General features: G+C 50.5%; 2 protein-coding genes across 5 annotated transcripts in view; one reads left to right on the top strand and one right to left on the bottom strand.

Annotated features, from left to right (window-relative positions):
• Window positions 1–4439, top strand: part of kcnd2 (potassium voltage-gated channel, Shal-related subfamily, member 2) — a 200418-nt gene extending 195979 nt beyond the window's left edge. For 3 of the 4 annotated variants that reach the window (XM_049007418.1, XM_049007419.1, XM_049007420.1), the window contains 4 exons: window positions 385–483; window positions 1607–1702; window positions 3099–3340; window positions 3936–4439. In XM_049007418.1, coding sequence (XP_048863375.1) covers window positions 385–483; window positions 1607–1702; window positions 3099–3340; window positions 3936–4104 — 606 coding nt within the window. In that variant the 3' untranslated portion in view covers window positions 4105–4439. The remainder of the gene's footprint in view (window positions 1–384; window positions 484–1606; window positions 1703–3098; window positions 3341–3935) is intronic. The other variant, XM_049007421.1, reaches the window with a different exon arrangement.
• Window positions 4440–8811: 4372 nt separating this feature from the next.
• tspan12 (tetraspanin 12) lies at window positions 8812–19160 on the bottom strand. The gene is given in 12 exon segments (XM_049007424.1): window positions 8812–9457; window positions 9459–9553; window positions 9555–9626; window positions 9628–9663; window positions 9666–9692; window positions 11599–11742; window positions 12057–12164; window positions 13169–13234; window positions 17125–17260; window positions 17780–17862; window positions 18356–18470; window positions 18558–19160. Coding segments are annotated over 11 exon segments (918 nt in total). The 5' UTR covers window positions 18422–18470; window positions 18558–19160; the 3' UTR covers window positions 8812–9372.
• Window positions 19161–19996: the final 836 nt, after the last annotated feature.

A 19996-nucleotide genomic window follows, 5' to 3' on the forward strand; every position in this document is an offset into this window, starting at 1 on the left:
TGAGTTATTGTGTGTCTCCATGACTTTGTGTGACTTAAATCAGCAGGAGCTCTGAATAATTAGCTTTACAATTAAATGTATATTTTCAATCAGAGGCCCTTATATAGATCTGTAAAGGATTATAATAAGTTAATGAATGTAAACATTAATTACATGTTAATTACATGTATGAAATCTGTCATTTAGATGTGCTGTTAGGGCACCAGCAGGAGAGAGCCCCGTGTTTCCCCAACTAGGAGGCGTGTCAGGTTTCCCTTTTTCCTGTCCTAATGGCGGCTTTGGCCGCGTGTTTCAGCCGGCAGAGGGACGGGCTGCCCCCACCCCTGCCTACCCCGCACCGGGGGAGCGTAGGAGGGCTAAACGGACGTGTGTTTGTTCAAACAGAAAACCAGGCTTGCTAGAATTCGTGCGGCGAAGATCGGCGGCGCTAGCGCCTATTTGCAGTACAAACGCAATGGGCTCCTCGGCGACACGCTGGACGAGGTAACCGGGCCGGGTTCGGGGTGCGGCGCCGGTGGGCCGCTGCATGCGCCCGGGCCTCGCCGCCCATGCGCCCCCCCCCCCCACCATCGCCAGCGCTTTCGTGGTGTCTCTAACCGCTGCACTCCGGCACAGCACTGACCCACCCTCACAGCCCCCTACAGGCGGGAGGACCACATTGTCTAAAGTGACTCATGACCCCCCCCCCCATCAACTGCTGCATGTGGCTTGAGCAAGGCCTTCAAGGGGGTAACCGTGAGGGGGGGCCACCACAGCCACACCCGTTTCTCCTCTGGTGGAACTGCCATCCCTTCTTTTTCCGTGTTTTTTTTTTTGTTAGTTCTTGTTTTCGTTTTTTTGCGTCTTTATTGTGTTCTTTCCATGCATTTTTTAACATGCATTTTGGGCCAAACCTACCATGCGATGACGTCACTGGGCCCCAGCCTGTGTTCTTGCAGCCCTGCCTCCCATGGCATCACCCAAAAGCATCGTGGAGGAATGAGACTGTCTGAGCTGCATGATGTTCACTGGCTTCGGGGAGGGAGGGTGAGGGGCGAGAAGGAACAGGAAATCACTGCTGGGGTGGTGTCGGCCGGCTGCTTGTACGCCGTTCCCCAGCCTCCAGTCTTGGGTCTCGGTTACATGCATCTGGCCGATGGCGTCTGCAGTCGTTTGCCCTGTCGTCAGGTTGCACCCTTTGATTTGCTGGATTTGGAGGGGGTCTTCATGGCTTAGACGAGGCTGCATATCTGCTTATTCCCATGTCACATCCTGCTAGAGGGCTCTGGGTTTGATAGCCGATTGGGTGAAATCAGGGCTTTCTATTGGATGGACCGGCCATCCGTCAGGAACGCTAAATCTGAGCCATAAGGGACCCTTCAGAGTTACAGGCATGTTTCCGTTTTCTCTTGCCGGGAGGATGAGAGGCTACAGGAGGGAGCCAGAAAAGGACCATCCCAACGTCCTTGACATCATCACAGCACTCCTGTCCTGATAGAGGTGGTGCTGTAACATTGTGACGGTGTTATTTGGTCCTTGGGTGGAGTCCCTGGCTCTCTCCATGCCCGTCGCCTTTTCAGTGGACCTCCGCTGACAATCTATGTTGTGTCTTTCTTTGTGTCCAAAGGCATCGAAGGAGGCGGGTCAGGCCCTGGTGACCAAGAACAGCGCCACCTTCGAGAACCAGCACCATCACCTGCTGCACTGTCTGGAGAAGACCACGGTAGGCACTCGCCCCACGTGTGTGTGTGTGTGTGTGTGTGTGTGTGTGTGTGTGTGGTGATGCTTCTCTCACTGCTGCCCACAGCACAGTCATTGAGATGCAGGTCACAGGGTATGCATTTCAACACTGCCGATGTTTCCAAGGACCCCCTGAAGTGAATTTAAATGAAGGAGGACCACTGAAAACTTCTTTCTTCTCCTGTGCCGGGTTCACGGGTCTGGGGGGGAGGGTTGGGTCAATGAATTTCCTCTGTGCCGAATACCATCAGACTTCAATACCGGCCAAGGACCGGACCCCCTTTGCCAGCACACCTCTGCCCTTTCAGCCAGGGAGCGATCTGCCCCTTTGCCACACCCCGCCTTCCCATAATCCCCCTATTGGGAGAGCAAGTGTGGGTCAGGCGTTCGGTCAGCTGGTGCCGCAATCGCAGATGTTCCAGATCCCTCCTGGACGTCCTCCCAGGCGAATGAGGGAAGAGTGTGGGGGTCCATCTCTAATCACAGGCACCTTGGCTGTGGGGGTTCTGACATCACCAAGCAGGGAATGAGTGCCCACTGGCCGCCCTCCATGTGGTATTATGGGACAAGAATCGAAATACAGGCCTGTGTCTACACCAGGGGTCTCACCACTGGGTGGGCACTGCTGATGCTATATTCTTCGGTATATGAGGGCACTTAAAATCTGATTCGTTGTGCTGATGTAGCCTCGAATGAGCATCTTTAAGAACGGATCAGATTTTAAGGGCTCACATGCTCAAGAATATATGGTAATGTATGGTAAAGTGACGACATTAGCAAAACAGCCATAAATTCAAATGGAGTTATCATTTTCTCACATTCCGGAACATGCTCCCCCGCCTGTCATAGATTATTCAGATCCCCCAGTGCATCGGGGGACAAAGGGAATGTTTTCAACAAGCAAATCACGGGCATGTGAGTCTCCTCTCTCGGCCGTTTCAGGGTCCCTCTGTCCTGTTCAGCATGGTTTAGTCTTTGAATTTATATTAATTTAATCTTGCTTATTCCCCGGTGGATGTTTAAAGCCTGTCTAGGGAGAGGCAGGAGAGGAAAAGATACAGAACTGGACGGGAGTGAGTTGGCTTGATATAAAGCCTGATATAAATAGTAGGTTCAGCTTGAGGCTGAAGGGTCTCTGTCCGCAGTCTATCGGGGTTTTTTTGTGTTGGAGTGAGACGGTTATGAAGTCGCTCTGAAGGACAAAAGCTGCTGGGTGGGGGACACATTGACCCCGCCGCCTGCCCCGCTCGCTCGTCCCCAGCGCGTCACCCACCACCCCCCCCACACACACACGCTGCCGACCTCATTTATCTCCCGCAGACGCCTCTGTTCGCTTCGTCCGTCTGTCTGCACTAACCATTCACCCCCCCTCCTTCCAGAATCACGAGTTTGTGGACGAGCAAACGTACGAGTCGAGCTGCATGGAGGTGTCGCTGACGAACCAGGCCAGGTCGCGCTCCTCCTCTGTCTCCTCCTCGCAGCATGGCCTCTCCTCCTGCTGCTCCCGGCGTAACAAGAGGAAGAGCTTCCACGTGCCCAACTCCACCACGGGCGCGGAGCGGCATGGCAGCATACAGGAGCTCAGCACCATCCAGATCCAGGAGAGGCCCCTCTCCAACAGGTACGGCCACCGCAACTGCAACAACCCCGCATCAGATTTAATCAAGCAGGCAGACGTGTCTCTCTGTGCTGATTTCTGCAACGGATGCAGCGTTGCACAATGACCTTTTGGGGACAGACGGGTGGTGCTGTATCATGTCAGGAGATGTGGCTCTCTGCCCCTAATTGGTGGGTCATTCGATGATGTCAGAGTGATGTCACCATAGGGCCCTTGAGCAAGGCCTGCACTCCTCCACCTATTGGATAACCCTGCACCCTCAAATGTACTTAGCTTTAGTCAAACTAAACGTTTCTAACTTAAATGTTTTTATTTGCGCAACCCATCTTCAGACAGGCAAATTGGGTGGAGTCATGGTTTCCCATCACCCTGTAACTGCGAGACCCGATGTGGGGGAAGCAGTGGACAGAATGCGTCAGATAGAAAAGCAGACAGGACCAGTGAGATGTGTAATCAGCCATCGCGGGGGGGGGGCCTCATGGTCCTCATGGTCCTCAGCCCCCTTATGGTCTGCGGTTGCTCGCTACCGATTGAGGTGTGTCATTTAACAGCCCCCTCCCCTCATTCTTCTTGTTTGCCCCCCTCCCCTGTTCTTTAGCCGGGCGAGCCTGAACGCTAAGCTGGACGAGCTGAACTGCGAGCAGCCATTCATCACGGCGGCCATCATCAGCATGCCCACCCCTCCCGTCACCACCCCCGAGGGCGACGAGTCCAGCAGCTCGGCTGACTACTTGCAGAGCAACATTGTCCGCGTGTCGGCGCTATAGACTCGCACCTTGAATTGGCCGCGGCCAGGAAAGACCCCATCCCGTACACCTACACCCCAACCCCCCCCCGAACCCCACCTGCTGGAGAGTGGAGGGATCGCCACGACCGGAAAGCCAGACTAGATTTATTTTTTGACACATAGGGCGTCGTGTTGGAATATAGCGTGCATTTCCAGGTCAGCCCTGGTGCACAATACAGAACCAATGACAGCATGGCCTTGTTTCCCTGGGGACGGCTGACTGGTGAGCACCACTCAACTTTCAGCATCATTTCCTATACTCTTAGAAGAGAATTATTTTTGCAACATTGCGTGTCTTTAAATATATATATATATATATATATATATCGTCGTTATGACTTGGTTGGGGTGGGGGGGAGAGGCCATTTTTGTAAAAGTTCATTTGTGGACACGAGCTGAGAAGTCTTTAATGTGACTTTCGATGCTGTGTGGGGGGAGACAGACTTTTGATACTAATAGCTGTTATGTGTTTGTGTAAGTGACTTAAAGGCCATCCTCGTGCATGTCCTTAAAACGTTGTCTGCATTTTGTGACTCCGATGCCCCAGCGCTCCCGTTCAGCATGAGCAATAAAGGTTCGTTCAAAGCCGGCTTTTGTGTCCCTCAGCACCTGAGTCCACCTCACACTGGAAGCTGCAGGCCGTACCATTCTCTGCTAGGACGTGGGGTACCCTTAACGAGACTCTTATAGACTGGCCAGTGTGATTATCTTCGACATCATTCATGATGTTTTTGTCTGGGCCGTCTAAATCTTAATCATTATCCCCCCCGCCCCCCAACACTGGCTTTGTGAACGTAGCCCAGTATACCTGATTCCAGTGGGTTTTGTCTGGTTTTTATTATAATGGTTTAATTGCGGGTGGATTTACATTTTCCTGCATGAGAGGGGGGTTTCACAAGCACGCCTCCGTTAGCGAGTTCCGGAGCGGGACTCTGAGGAGTGTCTCACCAGATCCAGAGATGAAGGCTTACGGCAGCCTATCAAAGGCGCGAAGTGGTGGGACCGTCGCCGACTTTCTCCGTTGAGCGCGTGCCGGTCGTGATGTGGGAGAGCCCCCTAATTGATTTATTTTTTTAAATTTCTCAGCAGATTTCATGAGGTTAATTTTAATGCGGGGGAGCTTCAAAAAGCAATGGAACATGCTACAGTAGCTGGAACGGTGACACCGATGACAGGAGGCTCTCTGAACACTTAGCGCAGCTTTTCACGCCTGGCCTGCGGATAAGCCGGAACACTTCAAAGCACTCGGGCTGGTTCCCGGTCCACCTTTTATCTGCAGTTCCCCTTTTTTCCTGATAGTTTCCCGCAGGTGTAAGAGGGATGGAGTGGAATTCGTTTGCCGCTTCACAGACAATAAATCATATAAAAAAAACCTTATGATTACAAAAGCACAGATTACTTATGCAGAATCTCAACCCGACATAAGGAATCCTATAAAACGATACGTCATTTATTGGCGTCGCATACGAACGAACGAACGAACGAATGAATGAAATGTTTCTTGAAATTTGTAGCGTTCGGCAGCTTTGCAGCTTTGTACCATTAATTGCCCTGCTCGTTTGAAGAGCACTGGCAAAATTCTCCAGCGGCACACTGGCCAAAAAGAGAGGGGGAGATTAGCATGCTCTGCCACATTAGCAGGAATGCCAAACTGGATTCTGTTCCGTCAGGTGGGCTAGACGACTGGGCCCTTCTCATCTCTCAACAGTGGCACCTGCAGGGCTGTAGGTGAAATTATGCCTGCAGCCCATAGACCAAAACAGAACAAGTGTGATTTAGGCTTGTAAGCACTGGTGTCATGTGTTCAGGGGAGAACTTGTTCTGGGATCAAACTGGGTCATTCCGAACTGGGGAGAAACATTCCCATGATTTCCTGACTTATGCAAGGCTTTTTTGTAAAATTCATCTTTGTATCAAGAAAAATGCATATTTAAATAAGATGATGGTTGTATTTAGGAATCCAATGTTTGTTTTGTTTAGTTTTTTTTTAACCTGTTATTGACCGTGTTTAGTGCCTGTGTGCTGTGAGTTGTTCTTCTGTGTCGTAAAAATATTTATCTGAGTTTAGCTCTTTCTGCCTTTTCGTTAATGTTCCTGGCACTTTGTTTTAGTTACGGTTCTGGCTTTCAGTATGGTTTTCCTGTTTTATTTTCCGAAGAGAGTAAATGGGTACATTTGGAGAATTGCATGCATGCAGTCGCGCAGGGGGGAGGGGAGGGGGGGGCGTTATTGTGACAGAGGCCCCAATTCCCCGTCCGGGTCCGTTTGTGGAAAAACCGAGAGACTTTTCAAGAAGCTGTAGCTTAATGTACATCAGCTTGTGTGAATTCAGTAAATTATGATGATTACAAATAGTTTTAAATTCATTCAAACAGCTTGTTCTATGGACAACTTATGTAAGATACTGAAAAGCTATGAAAAACACAAAGATGTTTAGTCCAGTGCAGTGTCTATGAATTAAATAAATCACTGTTCTATTAAAATACTTGGGGGGAAAATAACTTTTATTCTCTTATTGTCTTTTTTTGGAAGAGATGCTGAAGTCCACCGTGACGGTGTCCGGTCCCTTGGGGCCCCTCCTCTCACCTACACCTCAACTATCACTGACCTAAACGCACCTGCAAAGTCAAAGTATTCAATGGGGCTGAAGTCACATTGCCGCTATTCGGGATGAGGATCTTCCTTATTTCGTGAGAGCCGGTCACCCACTCGTCTCGCTGAGATATATCAGTGACGGAGCTTGATTCTATTACTGCCTTCTAGCCCCCTGGCTCTTGGTTTCGGGCCGGACCAAGATAGCAGTTCTGGGATCAGAATTTCTCCTGGCTAAGCAGCGCAAAACACAAAACAGAATTCCCTCGTTAGCGATGTGAAGCTCGAGTTCTCAAGCTTAGCCATCCCGTGGTACGTATGATTTCCCGCGGTTACCGGTGCACACAGTGCAGTGGGTGGGGGGTTCCGTGCCGCCTCTATTTTTACCCGGGGTTAAGCGGTTAATGGTGTTATTCATGTTGCTGGCTCATTTGACCGTGTGCCGCTGTGCGTGTCCGTGTAAGACTCCAGTAACCAGCTGGCACCCCGGCGACCAGGGTGTTGTGAGCAACACCGGCGCCACAGGGACCTGAAGGCGTGGAACTGCAACGCTGTCAGGGAAAGTCCTCGGCAAAAATAACAAGACAAAGAAGTTTTTACCCAAACATTACACTCCGCAGGTCTCCGACCCTGTTTATATGGAGCAGGCGAAGTGAAGAATTCTAACGTACTGTGCAAATGGGCAAATAAAGGATTTATCTTTTGTTCTGAGGAGAGGTACAAGTTTGATATAATAAAAGATAGCATCAAACAGGGTGCAGGGGGGGGGTATCTTTGCCCGACAGATTATTTCTCCTCCACAGCCATCTCCGCAGAGATGTCGTCATTTTCCGTTTGTTTGATTTGGTGTGCATGACAACCTGTAATATTTACGCCTCTATGTACTGTGAAGCGAAACAGAGAAATGGAGGGTCGGACAGCACCGTCACCCAGGATGGATAAGAAGGCCACTGTCACATGGCAATAGGGGGGCCGCAGCGTCACTGGAGGGAAGTGGCACAGACCGGCGTCGAACAGAGCGCCCTTGTCGGGGTACGGGAGGAAGAGGGAGCGGAAACAGGGGCATGCTGAAGGCCAGGGAACAAAACATGCCTTCTGTGAGCTGCCCTGACAGCCAGCTCCACCCCCCCTGTGCGGTATTGTTAGGGGGCCCAGGGCTGGGAACAGGAGTGGGAGGCTTTGCGGGCCGAACATTCCTCCATTCAGACGTTTTGTTTACCGGGAGGAGCGAAAAAATGGACACTAAGCAGAAATCGGCACGGGGATCGCGGTCCCCGCAGCATCTGCCGGCTGTCAGTTTCGCAGAGAAACCATGTGATCCATTTTTTTTTTCAGTCCACAGGCTAATCAGCAATGTCTAACCCGTTTAAGAGTGTGAAATTTAACTTGTGGCTAATTTCTGGCTATGAGACAAGAGGATTGCCCTGACTTTAATAAACGTGTGATTAATCGAGGATCTTTTACAGATAGTCTGAGCATGTTTTTCATGCCCTTACTGTACCACCATTATTACATGTTGTGTAGAAGCTGTGAGATTTCCGGCGCAGCGGTAGCTCCAGGGACATGTGCGCTCATCAGGGAAACTCCCCATTACCCGTTTTGTCCCAGTGGGTTTCCAGTGATGTCACTTCCTCCTGCAGCTCACACGGTGCCAGACAGGCCAGATATACGGAACTATTGTTTTCTTGTACCAAATTCAACAACCTCTTTCCTTACGTGGTGCTGCCTTAATGCTGTCCAGCACACTTGCGGCATTGATTTTGACCAGCAGGCGGCGTGTGCTGATTAAAGTACCACTTAACTCCACTTACACAGCTAACTTATGTAATGAGAAGATCCGCTTCGTGTGTGCCTCTCCGACTTCGCTCATCTGCGTAGCATGAATTTTCACCCAAGACCTCACCCAGCTCCAGAAGACTCTTTAGGGCACCTTGTACTATTTCGGGCTCAGCTAAGAGGGTAGTACGGTGGGCTGCATCTCAGCATAGCACCAGATTCCATAATCCCCCTGAAATGTCCAGTCGAGCCGGCAGTGAGACCCCGAGGTGGGCAAACAGCTGTATGACAAGCTGATAAATACAGGTCTGCCCAGCTCTTCACGGCTGAAATTACTGCATCCTCACAGGATTTAATATAAACTCAGAAAAAATGGAAAATACAGCATAACTATTGCCGCCTTCACACTATGAATCTCCACCCCTTGTGTTCTTACAGTAGTCAGTATGACCTTGAATGGTTGATACCCTCGTTATATTCAGATATTAAAATCTAACCATATCAAACAGCGTTTCACAGTGCTTTTAAATTTAAGACTTTTTAAACTCTTTGTTTTTTTTTTTTGTCCCATTCAGAGCAGCTGCTTTTGACAACAGCTGCCGTTCCGAACGTTCGCATTCCTCCGAGGCACACAAGCAAAGTCCTCTATTTTTAACGAATAAAACTAAGACTTCTGTTTGCGAGAAATGTAGAATGCAGCCAGTCCTCGCCTCCTGCCGTAGCGCAGCGGGGTGAAGCAGGAATGGTCTTTAACTCTTCACCTACTTCTAGGCCCACGGGCCAGAATCTCTGACGTCCTTTGGTGTCCCACGATACGAGCAGGGCAGTCCGGCCTCCAACTTACTGCCCATTCCATGGCAGCGGGGCGCGAGAGGGAGTATTAAGAGAATTCCTCCATCTCAAAGTGGGCGTGGCCATTGCCCGGTGCCGGGCCCCAGGCCTCCGCGAGTCGTGGGGGGTCCTGCCTTGGGTGGCTCCTCCGGCTGGGAGGGCGGAGCCAGGGTGGGGTCTCCCCAGTGGGCCACGCCTTGATCTGGGGGGTCGGGCGCCCGTTTGTGATAAATAGAGCGCCCACAGCAGGGCCATGGTCAGCGTCATAGCCAGGATCTGGGAGACGCCGATGGACACGCCCAGGGAAGCGGAGAGCTTGCAGCTGCTTCGTGCCGGCGGATGGAAGCTGTAGACCTTCGGACCGCAGCCCTGGAGGACACCGAAGAGAAGTTTGGCGGCATAAAAACAGTATCAATATCTGTCAGCGCGCAGGCGCTTAGAGGGCGGAGGGCAGGTCAAAGGGCAAGGCCTCGAACTCGTAACTCGTGAGGCTGCTGGCCCAAGCCACGGATGCGGGGTCCTTCTAGAACGTACTTAACCTACATCGCTGGAGGGTAAGAACATCCAGATGTATTTAGGGGTGGAATTTTAAGCAACTCTGGCAACTTAAAATCCTTAAATTAATTAGTGTCAGAAAGAATCCCCTGAGCCAGGGGCAGATGTGAGATTTGACAGATGGATGGGGGGGGGCGTCTTACTCTGACATTTTGTACAGCTGTGCGAGGAGAAGGGAAACACAGACCCCCATTCACACGCTCCCCGCCCCCCCAGCCTCTCCCTGTCTGTGTGTGCTTGTGTGCGTGTGTGTGTGTGGTCGAGAAAGAGAGAGGCTAAGAGACAGAGAGGGAGAGAATCTCCTATGTGATGTAAGGCTGCCCCCCCCCCCACGCACACAGAAAAGGGTGATTCAGCGTTGCCCAGCAGCCGCAACCTCGCTGTCAAGTGCTACATGCCGAACGGGCCGCCATGACCTCTTCCTCGCCTCCCTCCACCAATGTGCTCTTTGTGGGAGATAAGGCAGTGCCTGGCACCGTCAGCACGCCCAGATACGTGAGCGATGGCGGCCCCCGGGGCAGGTGAGAATCGGGCATGCTCACGCTCAGGATTATATGATGTCATTGCACAAAGCATCATGGGAAGGTAGGGAAGGGCAGGGTGGATTCTGGGTGTCTATTCCAGAGAGGGACTGCATGGGGGTGTGGACAGGGAGCTCCTGGCAGGGGCTGTGGCATCTGGGCTGACTCTGCTTGTCTTTTAACGCAGCCTGGACACACCCCAGTTACAGCCAGGTGTGCGTCCAGTGATTCACACCTGGGTGATGAGGGCAGGCCACCAGTTTGAGCCTAGCTTGTTGGGGGGGGGGGGGGGGGGGGAGTAGCCACTGGTACTGGGTGTGCTCCAGACTGAGATGTGGATGGAGGTATATTTAGATGGATTGGGGTAGCTGTGGGGGGGGGGGGGAGACAAGCAAACAAGTACGGCAGGCAGGAAGAGGGAGCCTGAACGGAGCCTGACCAGCAGGTCAGCCTGCAGAAGCCCCCCTGCCTGCCCCCCAGAGAGAGAGAGAGCGTGGGCAGGCGGGACCCCGTCCTCCAGCAAAAGCAGGCCATAACAGCCACATTCCAACTCGGCGACTTGGTGGTAAAACCAAACTGTGGGAAAAGCCATTACTGCCTCTAATTGCTTTGCATGGATTTTTCCCCTGAAAACAAGCTTATTTCATGCAGAAAACCATTTAAATTGAGATTAAGGAACAAAACTGGGAGTTTATTCAATTTCATAATGTAAATAATCTGTTCTCTTAAAAGAAATATGCTAAGCACGAAATCTCTTACTGGCATCCCATACTGGGTGTGTCCTGACCTGGGATGGGCTCCAGGCCCCCCACCACTCTGACCAGGTTACGGGGTTGGAGGATGGATGGATGGATGCTAAGTATATCATTGCTGTCCGATGAAAAACACAAAACGACTTAACAAAATGAACCCAAAATAATTAAATTTAAATTAAATGCAATGCTTTAAATACGCTTGCCCGTCTTGTCAGCAAGGCAAATGTGTCAGTGTCAAAAAATCTAAACTAATCTTGCTTTACATTCACAATTAAGAATGATCTTAGTTAACTAACTAGATATCGATGTCAAGTTGTTAAATACTAAAGGTCGACTGCAAGGCCGCAGTAACAATCCCACTTGGCTGTGTATTCAAATCTCTGGCCGCCCCGGTAATGGTTCACTGGATGGCGTCGGAGGTCGAAGGTCGTAGCTGGCTCTCACCTCCTGATGGAGGTCGCTGAGGTCCCAGTGGTGGGCTTGGCGGGCACAGCCCGGGAACTGCCTGGCACAGCACGAGTCCGGCGGCCACTCCATCTCGGTCATCTCCAGCCAGTCCGTGAAGTAGATGACGCCGCAGCACTTAAACTAACAGACAGGGGGCAGAATTGAACCAGCTGCTGTTGTGGTGCATTGTGGGTATTAAAGGGGCACATGTGTGGTCAGCATACAGAGGTAACTACCCAAAAATAACAACAAGCAGTAAATCATGTGTGCCTAAATGATGCAGGCTAAAATACAGTGCAGGAAATTGACCTAAATCAAATTCCAAGATAAGCAAAATCCATTTAGAAGCACTGAATATGTAGAGGACATGAAACATTAAACACCAGGAATCAAGGTAATGTTGTGGCGCCAGTCACAGAAGCCGAAGTGCTTTTTGAGTTTCCTGAAGGCCTCACCTCGGTCTGGAAGAAGTTCCATGCCTGGGTCAGCCACTGGTAGCGCGGTAGACCATAGTTGGTCATCCGGGACTTCAGGCTGATCATGTCCGACCGCTGGACCGGGGGCTGAGACCCAGAGGAACAGAGACGTACTTCCTTATGACGTTTAGCTGCTTGGCTAACGAATTAATCCAGGGCAACTAGCATGCTAACAGCTACAACACTACTAACAAATGGAATAACTCACAGCGGTGCATTAGCATAGCCTTTAGCATAGGACTCTAGCCTTTATCTTATCTTCCTTTAACCACTACACCAACAGCTGTTGACATCTGCAGGAACCTCAAAGGCTACTGAAGCTTTGTTAATCCTTCTGCAAAAATCAACTGCCCAGTAAGTATCTTCCTTGGGTCTTTAATTGGACTGTAGGGCTTTTGTATGAGGCCTGAACTTGAGGGAAAATCACCCTGGGTACTCAGCATGCGACCCGTTTTCCAGAAAATTCTGCACCCAGGTGCTTGGACCTCCCGGCTTGTTTACGGAGACTCCGACAGGGATCCCGACGGCGCAGTCAGAGTGACTCACACCTGGCCATCGGGGAGATAGCTTTGGATTATGGCCCATGTACTTAGCGCTTAGATAAGGGGGGGGGGGGGGGGGGGGGCGTTATTGTGAAGGGTAGAAAGAGCCATTGTGATTCGGCACAGTTTCCAAGTAAGGCAGAGAGGAAGGCAGGCGGGTGGAAGAGATTCACTTGATCATTGTGACGCATGAATCCGTTAAAATTACTGGTTCATCAAAAGGCACGCCAACCATCAGGAGCGGAGGAGAGAATAAAGCCATCTACCCAGCAAGCGAGCGAAGGAGAGCCAGGCACCTCCGCCAGTGCTGGCCCCCGTCCAGCTCCCCCATTTATTCCTCTACGCTTTTGTCTGGCCCCCTTTCTGTTCTTGACAAATGTCTCTATTACTGGTGCCCTATTTGCCGCCGGCCATGTTGTTTATGAGGGCGAGCTGGCGAACGCGACGGCAGACGGCCGACGAAGATGGGGACCAGGGGGGGGACATGGCTGGCATTCCGGCCTTTTAATAGTGCTGTGTTTATATATGGAGAGACGGGAGAGGACTCACCTCTTCATAAGTCCATACTCCGCTGGCCAGCTCCACACAGAAGATCACTAGCAGGCTCCCAAAGTACTGGAAAAGGGGCAGGACACGCCTGTTAGCTAAGACACTGTCGGAGCAACTTCGTTCATTCATTCGTTAAGTCCGCAGGACGGCTTGACCACCGGAAGGCACGGCCCTGGCTGGGATGTCACGCATAAATGCAAGTTAAGAGCGCAAGTGAAATGTTTCCTCAGAGAAGTTCCGGGTTGAGAGAGACCCCAGCGTCGGCCAACCCACACGCGTGTCCTTCGTCTCGGCTTATTAAGACGGACCCTTAGCTAGGCGGTCCGTTACAGAGGCTGTCGGCGGTTCTGGGCCATTCGTTAAGAAGCTCTAAATATTTGTGTCAGGCAGACAGTCCAACTGCAGCTCTGTTAACGTTTCAGTCCATTTAGAGCGTCCAGATCCAAACAGCGCGGGCCAGACGCCCAGATGTCACGCTGCCACCCCTGGGTTTTCATCCCGTCTCCCCTCCCATTCGCGAAGGAGACAGACTCCGGGATGAACTCTCCGACCTTCGTGGGCCTTCCAGCCTTGCCGGAACTCCCAGGAGACCCCAACTGCAACTTCGCCAACTTGGAAACCGGCAGCCATTTCAGAAATGGTGGGCGTCGAACCCCAGCAAACGTTGCCGGCTTTACTGTCGTCTCGGCCACGCAGTGGACGCAGTGAAATGAAATAATGTTCCTCCTGAAGCCAAGGTGTGACATTACAGCACTAAAGCCAGAGTTACAGAATAATGCAAAAGAAGAAATCCTGGAAAATTATCAAAAACTTAGTGGGAAAGGACAAAGGGAAAACTGTTACTGATACCTCACATTACAAACGTTTCACATTCGACAAACAAACAAATGAACAAACTCTACCTAAAACTGGTGCAATACTCACACTGCAGAACAGAGCTTAATTGCCAACCATTAGGTGTGAAAAATAGGGAGATTTTGCAGAGTTGTAGTGGGGGGCGGGGGGGGGGGGGGGATCACAACAATACAATTTGGTGACAGAGAGGCAGGAGGTTCCACTACTAAAAATTGCAGAGTGGGGGTGTGGGCGTCTCTGGCAATAAAATGTGCAGAAAATAAAGTTTATGCTGAGAAACGGTAAATCAGGGGTGTTGGTGGGTCTGGACCAGAGTAACCGACCGAGGCAGCTGGTGTCAAAGGCAGCAGGTAAGAGAGCGTGGGGGGAGGAGTCAAAAACACAAGGATGCACAAGTAGGAGGTGTGACAGGTGGTGAGGATGGATATTCACACTCCTGCAGGACTCGCCGCAGACTCCTGCCTGGGGACCTCTAGTGAAAAATGGGAATTCCTGCGAGCGGCATCCCCGGCATGTCATATAAAACACCCCCCCCCCCCCCACGCCATCCGTCACACCACCCAGACATGCACTGGGGACGCGTGATCGGTCAGGCTGAGGTTCCCGCCCGGCCCCCCAGAGTTGTCACCATGTCACGGGTGAGATGTTTCACTCAGACAGGACCGGCAAGCAGGACCGGCTTCCGGGCTTTTGCTGCTCCCACAGTCCCTGGCTACACCCCCCTCCCCCCACTGGCACCAACAAACAACAGGAGCTCCGAAAAGCCAAGCCTGAAATTGAGAACAGCCCACCGTCCACCAGAAGGCGGCACTGCTGCAGCTCTGAGTCGCACGTAACGCGAGGACGCGTGGGGCGGCCGGCGACCTCGGAGGCGAGTCGGCGGGTCCCGCGGGGAGCGCCGGGTGGAGTCTGCAAGGACAACCTCTTTTGTCTGAGATCCGAGGCAGGAACCACACCCAGCTGGCAGACCTGGGCGCCGTGGGAACAATGCGATTCCTCGGCCCTCCTGTTTCGCGGCTCGACAGACGCAAACACCACAGACGCAAACACGACAGACGCAAGCACGACAGACGCAAACACGACAGACGCGTCGGCTTCCCTGCGAAAACACGGCGCTTCAAAACAGAATCATCAGGCTCCCTGTATTTTTTGAGTTTTATTCATTTTGTAAACAACATCAGACGGTCCCTGGAGCTTAGGGGCCCAATGGTGACATCAATCTGGGATCAGAAGCATAGCAGCCTAAGCCACTGAACCGCACAGCGCCCCTGTGATACCGAGTAGAGACATACCTATTCTGTATGGGCAGCAGGCTGGACTGGACTGTAACTCTAATCTTTCTGATCGCTGTGACAGCACGGCTGAGACAAGCAACACCTCCCCCACCAACAGCAAGCAAACTCCTATCAAATGGCTACTCAGCAGCGAAGCGGGGAGACCTTCATGCGGGACAATGACACCAAGTATCTCTGTCACTTTAGTCGAAGGTATCGCTTTCTTTCACAAACTTTGTACTTGGTTTCTGTGCTTAGAGTTTTGCCCATAGAAATGAATGGACAGTTCCCACAAAGACATAGGCACAAGTGTGTGTGTGTGTGTGTGTGTAGCTTCATTATTCCGTCTTCTTTAATGTCAGGTAGGATGTTTGAAAAAGGATCTTGGGAGTTTCACCTTAATTGAAACACAAACGTCTGGTTTTCTTCCCTCACGTCGCACAAAACCTTATTTTTTTGCTGGTTCAGTCACAGTTCTGTGAAAGAACAGACGTACACTTTCACGTTAAAGGCACCAGAGGTCCGGCAAGATGCAGCCATGCGGCCAGGGCCTTGTGGATTTCTGAAAACACTTTGACGTGAATGTTGGCATTTGGGTTTAACACTGGGAGTCGGGGAACTGGTGGCGACTGTCCAGACTGCCGTCAGCCTCCGAGGACTGCAATCCTCGACGTTTTAACGCAGACCTCACTGTTATTGCATAGTTTTGCACAGATAAAAAAATAACATGTAGCTTCGAGAAGTTATTTCAGCTCCTCCTGAGCCTGTTGCTAGGTATTTCGGCATAGTCCTTCAGCAAACACGCAATATCTGTCAACGGCTGCATTTCTGGTTTGGGCTAAAGATGGCTGGGGGGGGTTGAGCTCACCGAGTGCCGAGTCTCTGAAAATGACAGGGGGTGAATGACTGAACAGGCTTGCATCAGGACGCATCTCCTGCCATTTGATGGGCTGCGCTGTCCTGTTTGGCCACTCCACCCCCACTCCCACCCCAACACACACAGCATGCTCAGATGAATGCGTTGATTCAAGTTTATAATTTATAGCCCTGCCGGGAGTGTGGAGGGGGGCACACAAGAGAGCCCGGGTTTGATTATTCAGGCCCACGCATCTTGTGCAGTATGAATCATTTTACAGCTGCAGCTATCTGGGGGGGGGGGGGAGGGGGGGGGGTGCGGAGGGGTAGGGACAGGTTTACACCACAGCAACTGAAACACACCCAGCAAAAGCACATTACATGTGTGTCCCCCCCCCCACTCTCGCTCTCTCTCTCTAGCACTTTACCTGACCACTGGGGCAGCACGCGGCCGCAGTCTGACCCACGCAGCTAAGTCGCATTAACCTCACTACCAATTACCGGCTCATTTGCACTGCGACACGAGGAGCCGCGAGTGGGTCACGTCCCGCCGGAGAAGTACCCAGTGTGTCACAGGTTCTAAAGTTTTTCTGGCCACCCCAGGACAGAGAGGCAAATATCGGCCATCCAGTCTCAAACCTAAACCCCCTCTAACCCTGAAACTGGGATGGTCCCAGCTGAACATTTTGGGGCCTCAGTCACCTTGGCAACATCCGGCTAGCGGGTTTCTTTAAGGGGGTGGGATGTCTGGGTTTGAGACCATCCTCAGTATGTTTCTTTTTTTATTTTTTAAGATTTTTCCAAGAAAACACCCTTTAAGTCATAAAAAATAGACAAAACGCCACACGCAAGCTTCTCCCAATCAGCGCGGGTGCACACACACACACACACACACACACACACACACACACACACACACACACACACACACACACACACACACGAGTCTCCATGGAAGACACATGCACATACCCAGGACAGGAGGATCAGGCTGTCTTTCAGCGTCCCGCAGTATCCCACCATGGCCACGATGATCAGAAAGCAGCAAACGGCAATGATGACCGGATGGACCACTGGAGAGTACGTCAGAATCGCAGCTTCCTCCAGCCTGCATGGGGGGGGGGGGCATTCCTCAGTGATATTTGGCAGAAGTGATGTTTATTTATCAATCTGTCCCAGTCCCTCGTTCCCTGCGCAAAATACTCCAGCTACAAGTAAATTCTGAGTACACGCCGCAGGGATGCTGGTGTTGCACATTCGCTGTGTCAATTCAACTCGGAGTTTACAAGCAGGGAGAGTCGGCGGAGTCACAACATGGAGGAACGAGAGAACAAGGAAATATCTCCCAAACCCGCTTTGGATTTATCTCCTCAGTAACCCGAAGGCCCATCAGATACCGAACTCTCTTAAGAGGTCTCTTTTGTTGCTGTTTTTTGGGAAGTCGAAGTAAATCGATACCTTTTAACTCTGTTCTCACAACCAGGATGTGCTTTACAAACACACAAAGAGAGGGCAGGTTTGGTGATGCGCGTGTCCATCCGTCCCTTTGTCTCCCAGCCAGAACAGAAAACCTCTGTTAACTGCCCACCCCCTCGTTCTGCAAGGCTGTCATCTACGTAGGGCTCACCTGGTATCCGCTGTCAAGGTGAGCACATTGTTCAGGTAATCCCTAAGCCACGCTGCCACTCCCAGCACACATACAGACATCAGCTGGGGGCGGAATGACAGAAAAGCATGTTTGAGTTTAAAAAGGAATTTTTAGAATAGGATTCATTGACCGATATCGTATTACAAAAACTACACAATAGTGCAGTAATCCCAGTGAATTCCTATTGTATCTATTAGTGATGACGTATAAAGCAAATACCAGGGATCAAGCTGTTTTAAATCTCTCGATCTAATTATTTCTTTAACGCCTGCGGTGTAAAAAACAAAAAGCGAAAGAGTCCGCATAGGGTTGATTAAAATATATTATCTCGTGTGAGTGGTGAGGGCCAGCAGCTAGACAGCGAAAGCTGGGGTACTTTAAACTCAAGTGCCTGGCTTCAGACGTCCAGCTGCCCACATGGGTAAGATCCCGAGCCCCGCAGATCGCCTTGCTGACCAAACTGAATAATAATGGGAGGGATACTGCAAGCTGGCTGCTGTTTGTAACGTGAGCGGCAGCGGCGGCCACCTGCTGCCGCCGATCGGCCTCGCCTACCCAGAAGAGTAAGTTGAGAGCGTAGAGCAGGCAGCGGAGGCACTTCACGGCGTCCTCCCGAGCCATCCCGACCGCCGCACCAGCCGGCCAGCGCTGCTCATCTTAACATCGCCTGCTGGAACCCGGCCAGCCAACGGGACACACAGTCACGCCGGAAAATAATCAGAATTATAATACTCTTGCTGTACTGCATGGAACCTACCTCGTATTAGGTTTTAGTCCATTCCTTAGTCCATTTCACTAGAATTGCTGGCTTTTCTGTATTTTTTTCCTTCCCCCCCCAAAAAAAAAAAAACACTGAAAGCAGGTGCTTTTGAAGATAAAGCTTTCGGGTTTATCAAGTGTGCAGAGAAGCACTCGGCAGTGCTGACATTTGGGAATCACTCAGCGCTCACTTAAGCAAATCACTCGCAACGCACTCCAGCAAACTATGAATACCTTTAAACGCCCCGCTTTCTGACAAATTATTACACTGCGCGCAAACCGGCCAGAAGATCTGATCATGCAAATTAAGTAAAAAAAAAAAATCATTCGCTGAGATAAACAAAAATCTGGATGCAAATCACGGGACCTTTGAGCACATGGTAAAGTTATTCAAAACAAGAGAAGTTTTAAGTTCCACTCTTCAAAAACCCCCTTCGCATTTCCCTGGAAACGATGAAAACAGTCACAGTCCGGCATGCATTCCCCTTAAAATATACTTAATGTCATATTGCGGCTGCTGACTTGCCAACACTGAGGGTATCTCTGCGCTGTCAATTCAAGTTTTTGACCGTGAAGACTTCCAGTATGTAAAGTTGGATCCCAAGCAAGCTGCTCTGGTGCTCCTCTGGGTCCTAGAGACTGCAACTGGGTAAATGTAGGCTCATCTTGCGTACAAATCCCAAGAAAAGGCGCATCGGAGGCTGCTAGGGAGAAGGAATGTGGGCGTTCATCAGCATCTCAGAGATACAATGGGTTAGAGAGTCAAGCAGAAGTTACGGAGGTCTAACGATTTTCCCTGAAATGGAAGCACTGCATTAACTGCCATTTAAATTAATCAGAAGTGTGCTTCCAATCTATAGGCCTAATTTACAAATGTGATTCACTATAGACTTGCCTTTTGGGTTTATTATTTTTGTAATCTTGCGTGATATAATTTATAATTGGCACATTTACGTTTGTACAATCATAATCTGTTTTGCTTTTTTATTTATTTATTTTTTGACAGTTTGCATGCAGTTAAGTGGGATGTCTACGGTGACTTCATACTGATGTGTATGCTGAAGAACTGCAGTTCCATTTTGAACCACCAGGCGGAGAACCCAGCGTACGAAACGCATAGCCATATTTGCAAACCAGCATGGACTTTCTTTCCGGTTACTAAAATCGTAATCTAATTATTACTAATGTAGAAGGAAAAAACTCTTTTCGCTATTCTTATGAATGAAATAAAACTATTGATAATCAAGTTATAAAAGAATTGCTAATAGGTGTAGATATGGTGGTTTTGTATCTCCAAGCACATGGGTTTTAATCCTACCCTACCTAACCTTGTGAAGTTTGTGTTCTCTCCCAGTGTTTGCATTGCATTCTAAAAACGGGCAGTTAAGTGAACAGGTGTCACTAAATTACCTGTAGTGTATGCCCAGTAATGGTCTG

This window comes from Brienomyrus brachyistius, chromosome 3, assembly GCF_023856365.1.
Source record: "Brienomyrus brachyistius isolate T26 chromosome 3, BBRACH_0.4, whole genome shotgun sequence".
In the NCBI taxonomy this organism is placed as follows: Eukaryota; Metazoa; Chordata; class Actinopteri; order Osteoglossiformes; family Mormyridae; genus Brienomyrus; species Brienomyrus brachyistius.